Below are 16,348 nucleotides of genomic sequence, written 5' to 3' on the forward strand. Positions count from 1 at the left end.
AGACAGATAGACAGCAACACCATTCCACCCCTTCCACATGCTCTTGTAAATATGTGACCTCCGCTAGCATCCCAAGAAAAGAAGAAGGAAGAGATGGCGGGGGAAAAATGGCCAGCAATTGGCCGTGATGTGAGGAGGGAGGGGTGGGGGGTGGGGGGTGCAGGGTAAAGGCCAGACAATTGGCGGTGAGGGATGCAAGAGAGAGGAATGTATGGGGGGAGAAAGAGGCCTTGAGAGGCCGATCAATGCGATGTTCACCTGCCATCCACCTTCCCAATTTAAAGAGAAGGAGCACTAACGATTTCTCCGGCCTGCTTCTCCCAGCTGATGGAGCCCAAGAGGAGAGGAGGCGCAGAGAAAGTACAAAAATTATGCTTCAGCGCAGCAATGCATATAGATGGGAGCAAGGCTGCTGGAAAATTAGCCTTTAATGGTGGAATGCATGTTAAGACAGAAGCAAAGGCTGAAAATGGCTTTAAATATGTGTGGGCATGAGGGGAAATTAGACTCCTAATGCAGGAGCGCAGAAAGAAGAATTATTGGGCAATTAGGTGTAATGTTGAAATGCATAGAAAATGAGAGGTGTGTGTTTGTTTAATGCAAGACTGTACGTAAGATGGAAAACAAGGTTTTAGTATAGAAATGAATATAAATGGGAAGAGGGCTGCAGTAACATGGGTTTAATTGTCAGTAACCCAAACGTAATATTCATTTGCATTAAGAATAAAATACTTGTGCATGAATAGAGACAAAGAAAATGTCACAATAATACACTACGTTAAATGTATTTTGACATCATGCAGGTGAAAAGTAGAGAATCACTAATCATACCTCTGCCACTGGCCACTGCTTTCTGTTTTACATTTAATGACATATATAGCAATTATTTGCATTTCTGTAATCATTTTGTGCTAATTGACACATTTTGTCAGCCACGTTTGATGGAAACTACAACTACTGGTTTCTTCATGGTCACAAGCACTACTTTCAGGTCTTCTTCAGTAACATCATGTCCATTTGGTAAATAATGGTCCCATTTAGAGTCAAATAGACCATATATCAGTGGATGATGTAGGTATTGTGGCAGCTAGTACAACCCATGTGCATGGTTGAAGGTATATGTGGACATGTGGTGGACAAACTCAGTTAGGCTCCACCCCCACTCATAAACTAAGATGGTGCCAGACAAAATACTATTAGAAAAGCCACTGTCCTTATCACACAACATATATGGAACGTGTCTAAGCTATTTATTTTACAGTGGATGATAACTTTGGCATTATGTGTCCACACTCCTTGTCTTCTAGTGTCCATGTTGCTGTTGTTCATCAACAGTGTCTTTACAATTTGATCGGCAAGCATGTCGCGTTCAAAACCTCGAAACAACACAATTCTTTTCCTTTTTAAATGTTGGTCACACAGATATAACTCTGCCTATATGTTTTTTTCATGTACTCATGAATGAGAATCTTCTGTGGCCATGATGTAACTATACAATAACAATGTGTCGATATATCCTTTAAAGGTGACATAGACCGGAAGCTCCAATTAACGCTGCGTTTGTGTGTGTATCTGCGTCATTACCTCGTTTATGAAACCCTAAAGTTTCAGAACAAACAGTTCAGCCACTGCTGAGAAAATAGTGTTGTATTGTTTTCCTGGGCTCTGCGAAGCGGATCGACACTTCCTTAATTTGATGTCGTCATCAGAAATCCTCACCACCGTAGCGCCTCCCGGTGCGGGCACTAGTCCGGGCACATCCGGTTGCGTACATTCAACCGCAGAAGAAGAAGAAGAACTAGTCTCGTTGTAGCTGCTGAGATGCAGAGCATCCACCGTGCCAGAGGGGGAGCTGTGTATCTGAGAGCTGGCCTATCTATTACGTCACTTCCAGGTACCTGGCCAATCACAGGACAGTAGGAAAGCTCTCGTTGGCTGGCCAATCACAGCAACTGTTTGGTCTGAAACAGCGCGGCTGACGAGAGCGTCAGCGAGGAGATATTTTGATCGGCTCGTTTGCAGCGATTAGGAGGATTTTAATCATGAAAACAAGTTAATATATGTAAGTAGACCTCCATAACTAACATATATGTGTGATACAAGCATTCTATGTCGCCTTTAATATAGTGATGGTGAGTTAGTCTCCATCTCTTCTGTCAATACGCCGGAGTACAAATGTCAGCAAACTAATTCCTGGGCGTCTATTTAAGCCTGTGGCCTCAGTGATGCTGCATTTGAATTGACTGTGTGTCATTGTCATAATATCAAAGCTACAATAAGACCCACTGATATATCTGACCTCTTCCTCCTCCTCCCCCTCACTCTGCCTCATGACACATGTGACTATTCATGTTCCTGCTCTCCCGCCCCACCCTGTCAGCCCTGTCGATATGATTATTCTTCTCTCTAATTGCAGTCAGAGAAATCTGAGAGAGGATGAGCTGGATGAAAGGAAGGAGAAGAAGGTGATAATTGTTGTAGGGTAGGATAAAACTCTGCACCGTTGCTTTTGGGTCAATGTGGTGACGAGGAGGGCAGATGTGTGTGTGATGGGAATGTCATTAATGTGCAAGTGGAAAGGAGCAGGGTGAACTTTCAGAGCTGTTTCATGGTCTCAGGCACATTTTCGTCGTAAAGCACTGGAAAGGCCATGATTTAATCACAACATCATTTTGGGACAACATTTATTTAAATCTACTGAATGCACTAAGCCCTTTTTTTAAATATAATTTTTTTTTTTGCCTTATTTGTCCCTTTGGCTAACAGGAAAGATGAGGTGAAGTGAGGTCACTTACCCCTGTGGCCCTTTTCCACTATGGCCCCAGCTCGCCTCGCCTCGCCGCGGCACAGTTTTGGTTGGATTTCCACTACAAAAAAATGAAAAACTGCGGTGACATAGTTTTACAAAGGACACACCCACACATACAAAGTGACCAGTGACTTGTAAAGCAGTTGTTTTCAGTGTAACTGAATCCTTAGATGACATGCCACTCGCAATCAGCAGTACTGTCGCTAAATACAACAGACTCCTCGGTTAAATATTGAGATTTGAGACATTTCCCTGGTATTTGTTGGAGATCATTTAGGATTGTTAAGTCTTTTTAAATGGTCTTCAGTTGGTCATTGTTTGGCTTGATTCTTGTGTCTCTTCCTGTGACAGCACAAAAAGAGTACCTGGTACCAGCTACTGGAACAGTGACACACTGCTCAGTTCACGTCACTAACATAATATAAATATCAAACACAATTATAAAACTAGATATTGCACAACAGTATAACAGTTTAATACTGATGCAAAATACTGAAAGTTGTATGACTTTTACTTTAAGCAGAGAAATATCACGATGACACTGAGCAGGAATATTAAACACACAGTATAGCCTCCAGATGGGTCACGTAACAGCTAGCCTACAATCTTAAACTAAACTATCTGCTGTGTCCCTGTGTAACTGCAAATGTAGTGTTGAAACTTAGTTCAAATGTGTTTGCATACATACATACACGACTTGTTATGAGTTTCACATTAAGCAGAAAGTCCACAGACACTGAGTGGAAGTATAGCATAGCCACACGTTTGTCATACACGCTGTTGAATGCTAGCCGAAGTTACTTAATATGCAAGATTTAGGGTTGGCATTCAATTACTAGACTTACCTGAAGAGGAAAAGCTGCTGTCATCATCATCATCATCATCACCTGAGATGTCCACCACCACACTGGCAGGGCTGGTGAGACCGACACTGCTGACCGGTGCTGTTGAAGTGCTTGGCCTTGCGTCACGGGCCCCCAGGGGGGCTGGCCCCACAGTTTGAGAAGGGCGGCTCTATATGCACCTTCCTCTACTGTATGGTTATGATATTTACAGTTTGGGGCCCTTTTTTAAGTGATGTTTCAGGTTGGAACTCTTAACTCGATGACGTGAGGACCACAGAATTGTCTGTTTGCAGACTTGTAGTTGTTTTGGATGGAGTTTAGATGTGTGTTTGTTTGTTGGTTAGATCTTCGTTCTCACGGTAGCTCTCACTGTCTGATGATGTGTATGCTCGTGACCTTTTAACAACTCTGTCCCATCATCCCCTGCCTCTGTTAGAGGCCCGCAGGGAGCACACACACACACACACACAGTAGGCATCAGCCGGCCTGGGAATACACACAGTATAAATATGTCTGAATGCACACACACACACACACACACACACACACACACAGAGGCATCACTGTTCGAGGTTTGGTGGTAATGAGGTCTGTCATCCTTTCACACAGCCTCTCTTTCTTTCTTTCTTTCTTTCTTTCGTTCTTTCTTTCTTTCTTTCTTTCTGTCTTTCTTTTTTACATTGATCTTCTAACAGATCCACAATATAACAACTAGCATTTGCTGTGGGAGCCTCCCCTCTCACTCCTCCTCCTCTTCCTCCTCCTCCTCCTCCTCCTCTCTCACTCCTCCTCCCCGACATGCATCCCTCAGGACCATTTAAAAAGCTAACACCACATTCTCTCTCTCCTCACTGTCTCTTTCTCTTTGTGTCTCTCTATTGCTTTCTGTCCCTCTCTTTCATCTTCCTAAACCCTCTCCCACCCTCTGTCTCCTGCTCTCCTCAGGTTCGCTGGGTTCAAACAGTCTTGTTATATTGGCTGACAAACAGCATGCTGAGGAGGAGGAGGAGGAGGAGGACACGGTGGATGTTTAAAGAGGCACTTTCTCTGTCCATCTGTCCATCTCACCTGGTGGTCCAGCAGAAAAATAAAACAACAGAAGCCAGAAAATCTAGACTCAGCTGAGACGTTTCAGATGAGTCATCTTGACTCTTCCAGAGTTTGTGCTGCTGCTCACGTTTACTACAGTATGTTGCTTGGTAATAATCTGGGTTTGTCCTGATCAGGTTCTGTAAAGCCTGAACAACACTACAGGATAACTGGTTTATATCGGTCCTGATCTGGCTCTTCTGACTATCGTGGGTGTCTTCAAATTTTTGGCTGATTTGAACACATTATCTGGCCAAATGACCGTGTTGTGTGAGGGGTTAACAGACGTAATGTCATCGGATACATCAGAGTCTTCCTGATTTCAAATCGTAAGTATTAAGGATGTTGAGTCACGTCGCTTTAAATGAATATCAGTGAGATCTGAATTCCCTGAAATCTCCTCCATGTTTGATTAAACACCAAGTGTGTGGTCCTGCGTCTTCTGTCTGTGGTCTTTCTCAGGATTAAAACATAGAAAACTGGTTACAAAGTTCGTTGTGTCAGATTTGAAAATCCTCTAATGTGGGGCAGCAACATTTTAAATTAATCATTAATCTCTTTATTTTATTTTCATTATTTTTAGTGCAGTGGAGTTGTCTTCTCACATGAAAATCTAGTTTTATACATCATTGGGGAGAGGAATAAACAACATAGAAATGCACATAGCTGGTGCTCATTTTTCTATATAAAAAGAAAAAAAAGGCAAAGCCACTACTGAGTAAACAAGGAAAGCACATTTGTTAAATTAATTTGAATATTTCGAATGTCACAACACTTTCTGATTGGTTGTTCTGATTGGTAACATGAACATCCATTGGATATTAAACTGAAAAACATTGACCTTGCTCCAAGAATCGATCAGCAAAATTCTGTCAATGATGTGGAAGTTTAAAGCTCTGGTGTGGAACCTCTATCACCTCCTGTGGACTTCTAAATAATTACTGAAACAGTGCAGGCTCTATGACTTACTATTTTCTCTGCACTGCCCCTCACAAACACACACACACACACACACACACACACACACACTGTCTTGTGATGTTTGTTTCATGATACTTTAGTAAGCAGCAGCAGCAGCAGCAGCAGCAGCAGCAGCAGCAGCAGCTGTTATTGGCATGTGCATACAGGTAGTTTTTGTTCACGTTCTGTTGGCACATTTTCCGTATTGAAAAACTGTGTTTCCAATTTAAAAAAGATAAGTCCTACACTGACCGTGCATAACTGAAATGACCGTAGGTGTGTGTGAGAGAGAATGAATGGTTGTTTATGTGGCCCTGACGACCTGTCCAGGGTGAACCCCGCCTTTCGCCCTATGTCATCTGGGACTGGCACCAGCAACCCTCATGTGGAGAATAAAGAGGTGATGAATGAATCAATGAAAGGATGAATGAATGAAAGTCCTGCGGAACATCCAGGTTTATTTTTAGCAGTAGAATCCACTTTTCAAATTAAATTTAAAGATTTCATTGAGCACTTTGTTTAGAAAAGAATAAGGATCCAGCAGCTTGACGATTCAACAAAACATCAGCAAGAAAACAGTATATCAACTTAAACTGCCTCAGAAAATCAATAGATCAGGATATTTTTTGTTAATTTGTAGAGATCTAACTAAACTATTCAGAGCGCATTGAAGTGACGGCCGTGATATGTTTCACTGCTTCCTGTCGACTTCCTGTCTTCCTCCAGAGATTTCTGCTCTGCTCTGCTCTGACCTTTGTGTTCAGAGATGTTTTCCTCCCCTATGTATGTGTGTGTAAAGGTGTCTGTCTGTTTATCTGTTTGTATCTGTGTGAGTGTTGTAGAACAGGGGAAAACAAATCACCCGCTGTAGTTCTCATTAGCAGCAGTTTTGTGTCAGTGCTGAGAGATCAGCTGTCAGCTCGTTGCTTTCCTCTGCTGCTTCACCTTTTACAGACGATAATTACATCGTTTAACGCCAATGCTTCTCAAACTGCAGCCTCCAGACCGACAACTAGTTAAACCAGGCTAAAGAACACGGTGTTTTTACATTATACGAGATGTATAGATTGGCAGCCATGGGTTGGATTGAGAAACAAGGAATTTGGAGGCAACCAATTAAAGGAAGGAAAGCATTAAATCTGAATGGTACATGGTTTTGTAACCATATGTAGGTGTTGACATGTCATAGCCCCAGTTGTTTAAAGTGTGGTTTTATGTAGCACTGACACTGAGTGACTCCACTATGCAAGTCCCCTTTAACTTGAACTTTGCTTCACATGAAAGCATGTCTACCAACAAGGACACAAGGAAAAAAAGGGATTTTAGCCAATTAACAAAAGGCTAACCTAATAAAATCTATGTCAGCAAAAGTCCACAATATCCTAAGGATTTGTTTTTGCCGCTTTGAATCTTACCATTACACAGCCTTTTTTGACTGGAAGCTATAAAGTTAGTCACTGTAGAAACTGCTCACTCACCGAAGTCCACTGCTGCTTTCCTCAATAAAAACAAATGTGTTTTCATTTTACTTCAGTGATTGAAATCCTTCATGTGGATGTAGTTGTAGAAGTGACACAAACCTACCAGCCAAGGCAGCTCCTGCATCCTTGCGAGCTAAAAATGCAGATTTTCTCCATGGACTTTTGTGCGGGAGAGTGAATGCTTCACAAACTACAGTTTAGCTGTATGTAAAGTATGTAATACATCTGTAATAGTGCACAAGTTCATAGTGGTGCATACGTATATGTAGTCATGCACTAGTGGCTAGCATTAGTGATATGCTAATTGTTGTTTGTTTTTTATCATTAAATGAGATAAAGCTATATTATGCCTTTTTGAGCTATCTTTCCCTCTTTTAAGTTAGCCTCATCTGTATGTCTTTATGTATTGTTATATTTTGCTCTATAGTTCCCATGTCTATTTACACTGAGAGTTTCCTTGCTGGGAGGCGAGGTGTACGGGGTGAGGTCCCTATACTTGATATGCTTCTAAGGGGACTGGGTCACTACTCTTAACTATTTCCATTTCTCTTTCAGCTTCAGCCAAGTCTTTACTTTGAACTTGATTATTTATACATATTTATTTGAAACCTCAGGTCTGCCTGCTCAGTTACAAGTCTGTGTGCTTTGATCTTGTAATTCCCCAGGTGGCATAGGTGGTTCCTCTTTTACAGCATATTTAAAATGACCAGTCCCTCCATGCCACTCACATCTGATGTTGTAAAGCTCAGTCGGTCACAAGTCATCAGATGGTTGGTTGAAATTAACAAACTATTTTTAATTTCCACTTCACATTTGTGAATGGTCAAGATTGACCTGCACTGTGTCCTGCTCACCTGCTAATATGTGATTGTAACGAGGTAATGTTGTTCACCTGTCACAGTCTAATTTTACTGACATTTTCACCTGTTATGTCCTGTGATATTAACATGTCCAGACGCATTTGAAAGCACTTCCTGAGACACGGCAGGTAACGGTGACCTTGAACATAAATCAACAAATAAGAGGTTGTTTTCACATGGTTTCTTGTATGATCACCCACTAAACCACAACATATTTTAGTGGGTTTAGTGGTTTAGTTAACAAGTATCACCTAAACAGACACCACAACTGAACATTTTCTCATTTTGCAACAGTATTTTTTTATTGTAAAAAATGCTGTGTTGGCACAGTAACTATAAATAACATACTCTTGACATGCTGCATTAACTTCAGTTTTTGGATGCAATTGAAATGACAGGGACAGCCTTACAAAACAACAGGGAAGGTTGACAATAAAACTGTTGAACACAAGTACACGTCAACAATCAAATTCATTATTTAGACAACATTGATTACACTTTGGACTTTTCTCTTGCTACCATATGTGCTGTATTTTTTTAATTGTATGCTGTGCATAGAAAATTTGGAAGAAGAGACTTTAAATCACACACAACAAATAGATATGTTAAAGTGTCTGAATAGTATGACACTTGCTACCAAGTTGTTGTGAAATGATATTTAAACATGGATCAAATGCATAGAAAAGTGTGTTTTTGGCAATATAGGAGATGATTTGGCAACAACACTATGAGAAACTACATATTTACTATGTAAGTGCAAGTTTCCATGATATTATGTTTGATTTCATAGCACCAATCATTTGTTAAAACGCATGTGAATTATTTAGCTACGTTTTATGAATGATGCTCAGTGGCACCATCCAAGTGTTCAAATATGTTCATATACAAAAACTGTCAGCATGAACCACAGTGCACCCGATATATTGAAGAATTGTCATCAATCAACTCTGAAAACGTCCAGGTTTCCAGGTTTTATAATTTAGAAGGTGCCATCTTTTATGTATTTCACAAATAGTACCATTAAATAGTTACAGCACTGATTTCATTCAGTGATAAGAAAAAATAAATAAAACCATGTTTTATGTAAATGTATTAAGTTTGTTTGTTTTTATAAAAAAAGAAAAAATATTTTTAATTTATGTGTACATGTAAAACTGCACATTTAAAACTGTAAATCTCATACCATATATGAGATAACTTTAACTAGGAGGCTGTTTTATTTCAACTACAGATTGAAAATGTATAGATTTACTAGATTATTATTTTCCCTAGCTTTCATCAGGAAGTTTATAATATGTCCCTTTGGACATTTGTTGGACAATTACTGTCACTGATAAATGCTTTGAATAATTTAAGTTTAAAATGTCATTTATGTCACCTCTCATAAATCAGAAATAACTTTTGGAGACTTTTACATGCTGCCATTGTAAGCATGTACTGTAGTGTTACAGCTACATTCACTAACATGCAAGTGAAAAACACATTAACCAGTATTGCATTCATTATTATTCAACATGTTCCCCTAACACTCGTAGGACAGAACTGTGTGTATAATTCTGTAAACAACAAAAGCAGTAACAGCAATACTTTTACACCGTTGATGCATGAGGAACTTTGACAAGTTGACAATTTCAAATTTCAATTTCGAAATCCACTTGCGTTTTAGTCTATTTCGGGACCCTTTTTAATGGGACTCAGCACTGCCCTCTAGGTGAAATATTGTGTCCATACCAACGCAAAAGACCCACAGAGGTATGTGGGGTAGTTACAGAGATAACGCTCAGGATGGACGAACATAAACAGACGAAAATGTATGAATTAATTTTGTGATATCGTAATGCGCAGTATTCAAGGCTTTATGTTCATGTTCGCTTGTTTTATGCTTACCCTGTTCCTAATACACAGTTGTTACACTGGTTATTTTTTTATTTACAGACATTATGGAAATGACCAGAGGAGTGGGCCATATGTGTGTGTGTGTTCGTGAGAATGGATGGTTGTGTATGGGAAGCTACAGATGAAACTTCTGGGACCAATAAAGTCAATCATATTACATGGAGTCTGTCATTTTCTATGGAAGCCCAGAAGACAAACCACTGTCTCTTAAGAAGACTGTTCAGGTTTTTAATGTTATCTGAGTGTACCAGGAGGGCTTTGCAATATGCAGTTGTGTAACTACGAATTATTTCTGATCAAGCACCTGGATGTAATCATCACATACTTTTTGTCCTACATAGAAACGTGTATGAGCTTTCTTTACCATCCCTCCACCTCCACTATGAAGGGCTCTTTGACTGGGATCCTGCCACTGTTAACGATCACACACTCGGTGTACGGCAGATTCCTGTCGTTGGTGTCTTGCAGTTCAATGGTATGAACCACAGCCTAGTGGAGGAGACACAGAGACAAAGGAGGCTCAGGAAAGCAACAATTGTTTTGCTTTTTTTGACATAGGCAATGTTGATGTGGTTTTCAAGTACTGTGGCTACACTTAAAGCAGCTTTATGTAAAGTGTATGAGGTCTGACCCACCATCCCCTCCAGAACTTTGCCAAACACCACATGTTTTCCATCCAGCCATGGTGCCTTGGCAGCCAGGATGAAGAACTGTGACCCGTTAGTGTCCGGCCCAGCATTAGCCATACTTACCTAGTAAAAACACAAGCACACACAGTTGCAACATGCAAAAATGTGATGAGCTATTTTACATTATAGCTGAAATTTGGCATTAGTGGCTGATTAGTTCTTAATAAAAGGTTACAGGGTTGGCATTGAATGTCAGACAATAAAGGTCTTTACAACTATACCAATTAAGGCTGGAACAATATACAACTTTATCATGCATCGTGATAAAAAGAATGAATGAATGAATGAATGAATGAATTTTCATTATTGTGATAATTGAGAATTGGGACAAATTGTTAATATTTCATGAGTGAAAATGTCTAGATTGCCAACATCAAGATTTACTGATTAATGATGGAATGCCATAATAATACTCTGCACTTTATCTAAAAATATATATAGACTTTTCAGCATAGCGTTGCACATCTGCTAGTACTATAAATATTTCACAATAAAAGCCTTGATAAACAAGGAAACAGAAACACGGGAGTGCTTTTACTGTGAAATAGGTACGGGACATGTTTTGGTTGTGACAGATGAAACTTAGATTCACCAGCTGTAGTGCGATGTGTAATCACTTCGGTGGAGACTGAAGAGAAAGTGAGGGGGGAAGGGCAGTGGGTTGGTCTTTGTCACACAAGGTTGCGTGGCATAATGCATATAAATGTCCCGCTACAACTTTTTCACTTCCGATACGATACCGATATTGCAGCCTTGAATATTGGTCGATATCGATCTGAAACGATATCAGCACGAATCATACATACTTTAATGACTTATTTTGTACAGTAGTGTGGAATGTTAGAATAGGCTTGATCAAGTGATATTACTTAAACAGAGAACAATAGTCAGCAACAGTAGGTATGAGAAAAACTGACCCATTTATTATTAACCAATGAGTTACATCAATTTTAACCTTCAACATAAGAATATTGGATTTTTTGCCATGTTAATTTCATACAGTCTATGGTTAATTTCATCAGGAGGAAAGTACCAAGTGCTAATGGGGGTGTTTTCAGAGCACCAGTGTTTCACAGTTAACAGAGAACACCCCCTTTGTTTTCACTATTTTGGATTAGCCCAACCCACACAGGGTGAGTGACTCGTCCCGCAGGTAAACCTGAAGACCTGATTTTCCCTCAGTTTTTTAACAAACGGAGGCAGTTGAAAGTCGACAGGTGGCGCTGGTTTATGAAATAATGTTGTTTTAGCAGCTTGCCTCAGGATGAGCTAGCGTGCTGCTAACGGCTAGCTCACGCTCACTGTGCGGCTTCGTAGCCTCTGATTTCAGAGGTTAAAGACAAATGTTTAACCTCTGAAATAGCAGTAGCACACACACGCTGTTGTTGTGATCATGTGGGCTCTACATGCACCCAACACACAGAGCCCACGTGATCACAACAGGCGCTGATGGATAGAAGTGCTGGAGCGGAATGGACTGTTGTATCGGGGCGCATATATCAGAGATTATAGAGGCAGTCCGATATAATCCGATACTCGTTTTTCGACTGGACCGATATCTGATATCAATATCGGATAGGGAAATCCCTAATAATGCAACCTAAATGAATTTAACACAACTTTGGGAAAAACAGTGTCAGGAAAATCAGGAAGTGAGCCACAGCTGGTCCCATGCTCCCAGATGTCATCAAACTAGTTTTTTGTTTGTTTTTTGACTGAGAGAGGCCCATAGCAGCAGAAATTACATACAGTAATTATGTATGTATTTGATCAAGATAGACATGACATTTCCCCATACCTTTGTCAAATATGTTAAAGCATATTTTTACAACTATTGCAATATTTTCTTTTGATATCCTCCTCTGTCTCTTAGCAACAGACACATTACAGTTTGTGTACTCACCCAGCTTGCTCCCAAGTGCTTCAGTTTAAAGTTTTCATCTGCAAAGGTTGTTCCATAAATGCTGTGACCTGGATGAAAAAATAACAGTTACTTTGTAGGAAAACTTTAAAAATGTCTTAAGTGTCTGAATCCCCCTGCACATAACAAAAATACATGCACTCAAAGCAGTATGCAGTAAGCAGTGCAACCAGTGCAACTCCCTACAAAAACAGATGAATGACAATGATATAATATAATATAATATATATATATATATACATATATATATATACAAAACACTGCACATTTCTAAATGGAGAAATACAGAAATCTTGGCCCTGTGTTGTCTGCTTATACCTGCATGTCACATAGTCACATGATTAATTATCATATGATGAGAGGAGAGATGACCAACCAGGGCAGGGATTTGGTGAAATCTGTTATGGATTTTAAACGGACCATCAAACCACCATGGGATACCACAGTCTCACTAAAAACTTTGCACACAACTTCAAGTACAGCACAAGAGTAAGACTGGTAAGATATTTACAAATATTAAGCTCATGCTCATGTTGTCCTATAAAATGATTACCTCGTGAAAAAATGTCTTCACTGTGATGTCCTTACCACTAAGGACCACTACAACCTCCTTACAGTCCAGTAGAACCTCTCCAAAAGCCTCCACACCACAATAGCAACCCAGCCCAGATGATGTAGGGATTCAGGTGGGTTCAGAAATAACAAACGTAGACTGCTGGTGAGTGCTCCTGCTGAAGCCCCCCTTTCATTCTAAACTGTCCCATTATATAAAGGCAGAAAAATGTCAGAATCATAGTAAAGGAAAAGTAAAGGAAATGATCAATGAGTATGAGTATGGGGGTGGAGTGGCTCAGTGGTTAAGACTGGTACACTGTGTGCGGAAGACATCATGGTTGCAAGTTCGACTCCACCCCTGGCTGATTGTACTCAATTCCATTGTAAGTCGCTTTGGATAAAAGCGTCTGCTAAATGACATGTAATGTAATGTAATATCTGACCCAATTGTCAGCTATTACTGACAAGAGCTTCCTCAGCTACCACTAGGACTTGTTAAGGATCTGGAAACTTCTTTAGATACAACTAATAATGTACTTTATCTGTCTGTATATACAGTATTTTGGGTTGATTGTCCCTTTACTTGTGGTTCCTACCTCCACTTCCATCTCCAACAGTGAAGTCTCCGCCCTGGATCATGAAGTCTTTGATCACTCGGTGGAACTTGGTTCCTTTGTAGCCGTAACCTTTCTGTCAAGACACGCAACTGTAAGCGGTTGTGTTGTGTGTGCCTGTGAGGACATTGTGTCTTCAAATGTCCTCACAACCACAGAAAATGAACTACATTTGTGTCAGTGTGTATTTCTGCCATCGTCTTACCTCTCCAGTTGCCAGTGCAACAAAGTTACCAACAGTCAGCGGGATGTCTTCTCCAAACAACCCTATGACGATCCGTCCCACCTCGTGACCCCCTACTGTGATGTCAAAAAACACCTGGACACACAGACATGCTGTTACTCACAGGTATGTTAAAGACATACTTAAAGACAGAGGTTAACCCCTCACCCACCCCTGACTTTATCTTACAACAGCATGTTGACACATGTAAACATATTGGGCCACACAAACAAATAAACAAAAGAGTGAGAAAAATGTGAGTTTAACTTTGGATTTAAATTAAAGTTAAAGGGACATTTAACAATATTAAAGTGTGGTTGTATGATGCACTGACATACAGTTGCAAATGACTGCAGTGTATGTGATCATTTCAGATTCAGTCTCATTCTGGGAATGAGGTCCCGTCCCCCTACAGGTGGGTCTACAAAGTGCAGAACTAGCGTTGTAGTTTCAAGCCTCGGACCAAGGCTTGATGTTACTAAAATAAGAATGAAGATATTTCTCAACTCAGGGGAAACTGAGTTTAAATACTACCGCTATTCTAGTAATACAAAGCTAAATGTAAATTGGTGAAGTATTCCTTTAAGACCTGGTTGTGGGGTAAGGTTAGAATGTTGTTTAGGTTAGGCCCTTAGTTGTGATGGTTAAGGTAAGGTAGGGTAAGGAGCTCAGGAATGCATTCGTGTCCGCACAAAGATTGAAGTGCAAACAAGTTAAGTTTAAGTTTAGAAGAGAGAGAGAGAGAGAGAGAGAGAGAGAGAGAGAGAGAGCGAGAGAGAGCGAGAGAGAGAGAATTACGCTGTAATAGTCTCGTCTAAATGCACACGTGTACAGCTGTGTCAGTGTGTGTGTGTGTAATCTCGAGGAGAGACACGTCGTCGTCGCTCTGTTTGCGGCAGGGCAAACATGCACGCGTGTGCTCGTGCGGTTATTCCCAGGCTGCAGCTGAGCGCACACCGTTACTTCTCGCTATGAGAAACACTTACCGCTGGTAGAGGAGAGGAAAGAGAGAGGAGGAGAGAGGAGGAGAGAGGAGGAGGAGAGACGCAGTTTACGATTAATGCGAATAAATGCGGAAAATCCCCTCACCCACCTTCTCAGTGACTTTCGGTCCTCTCCTTGAAGCCGCCGCGGACACTGAGTGCAGACAGGCGGCCGACAGGAGGAGCAGAGCAGGTGGGATCATCCGGAGCTCCATGTCTCAGAGAGCAGCGGTTCCTGACAGGAGGAACGGCGAGGAGGGAGAGGAATCTCAGCGAGCCACAGCTGCGAGGCTGGCCTAGAAGCGGCGATGCAGACGCGGCTACGTCACAAGACCACTCCCCTCTGTGGGCTGGGTCTGGATCGAAGCCCTGCCTCCTTCTGAGAGGAGAATTGAATTGAATATTGAATTGAATTGAATTGAATATACTTTATTAATCCCTTGCGGGAAATTCCTTCGTCACAGCGCTCCAGTGTACAAAGGTAACGAATGTTATAGCAGAAAACGAATGTTATAGCAGAAGGAGAGCAGAGGAGAGAGGGAGGAAAAGGATTTTGTTTTTAAAGTTCCTTTATTGAACCATTTCAATAAAAATCCACATCACCTTCACTTCAGACTACACAAGACAAAACAAAACAAAAAGTAGAGAATAGGAAACATAGATAGGAGAAAAGGGGGAGGCAACAGGACACAAGCAGAAAGGTAACATGGTACAAAGAAAACAATGAGATCAAATCAAATCAAATCGCTGTATTCATTAATGCAACTTCTCTCCTCGTCTCTTCTGTCTCTTTAGTGGCAGCATTCCAGATGACTCGCCGAGCACTTGGTCATGTCAACTTTAAATGATATGTCTTTGTTTTAACTCAAAGCATTTCAAGTGAAAAACACATGGGAAGGATTTGAGAATACATGACATGTGTGTTTATACACTGATTCATTTGAATGTCATCTCTGAGGAGGAAAAAGAAAGCTACAAAGAACATCGTCTGTCCTCCAAAATATCAATGGAGAAATGTTAAAGTGAAGTAAAATAAAAAATAATAATAATTAGAAGATTAATTAGAAGATTTTATGTCGTGAGTGACAGATACTTTTGCCATCACAGTAATCAATAATCATGTGCATTGGATAGTTTTTAAATTAACAATAAACCGGATCATTAAAGTCCAGTATCAGAGCTGTGAAACCCTAAAAGAGCCTCTGCTCAGCTGCAGGAAATAAAGCTGAAGAGGAGAATATAAGTCCCTGCTGAATACATGTCTATAGAGATGAATTATAATAGTCAGCCTGCTGTGACCTTAACACACACACACACACACACACACACACACACACACACACACACACGCGCAGTTATTGGTATCCTGTCAAAGCAGCCCGTCCATTCGTCTTTTCTTCCTGCCATCCACTGAATTAATTAA

At 40.6% G+C, this 16,348-nt stretch overlaps 1 protein-coding gene across 1 annotated transcript; it reads right to left on the minus strand.

Annotated features, from left to right (window-relative positions):
• Nucleotides 1–8,325: 8,325 nt before the first annotated feature.
• Nucleotides 8,326–15,242, minus strand: ppic (peptidylprolyl isomerase C). Its single transcript, XM_058636494.1, has 6 exons — nt 15,036–15,242; nt 13,925–14,038; nt 13,702–13,795; nt 12,533–12,600; nt 10,576–10,692; nt 8,326–10,429 (listed from the first exon to the last, which is right to left on the minus strand). The coding sequence occupies exons 1-6, from the start codon at nt 15,138–15,140 to the stop codon at nt 10,301–10,303; spliced, it is 627 nt and encodes a 208-aa protein (XP_058492477.1). The 5' UTR covers nt 15,141–15,242; the 3' UTR covers nt 8,326–10,300.
• Between the last annotated feature and the right edge of the window lie 1,106 nt (nt 15,243–16,348).

This window comes from Solea solea, chromosome 8 (assembly GCF_958295425.1).
Source record: "Solea solea chromosome 8, fSolSol10.1, whole genome shotgun sequence".
Taxonomy (NCBI): Eukaryota; Metazoa; Chordata; class Actinopteri; order Pleuronectiformes; family Soleidae; genus Solea; species Solea solea.

Excerpts from the sequence above, each read along its gene's own strand:
- ppic (XM_058636494.1), bottom strand. The coding sequence starts at position 15,140 with ATGGAGCTCCGGATGATCCCACCTGCTCTGCTCCTCCTGTCGGCCGCC. Across the intron at positions 13,796-13,924 it reads TTGCACTGGCAACTGGAGAG|AAAGGTTACGGCTACAAAGG; the intron begins GTAAGACGATGG and ends GTGTCTTGACAG. Across the intron at positions 10,693-12,532 it reads AGCACTTGGGAGCAAGCTGG|GTAAGTATGGCTAATGCTGG; the intron begins GTGAGTACACAA and ends TGTTTTTACTAG.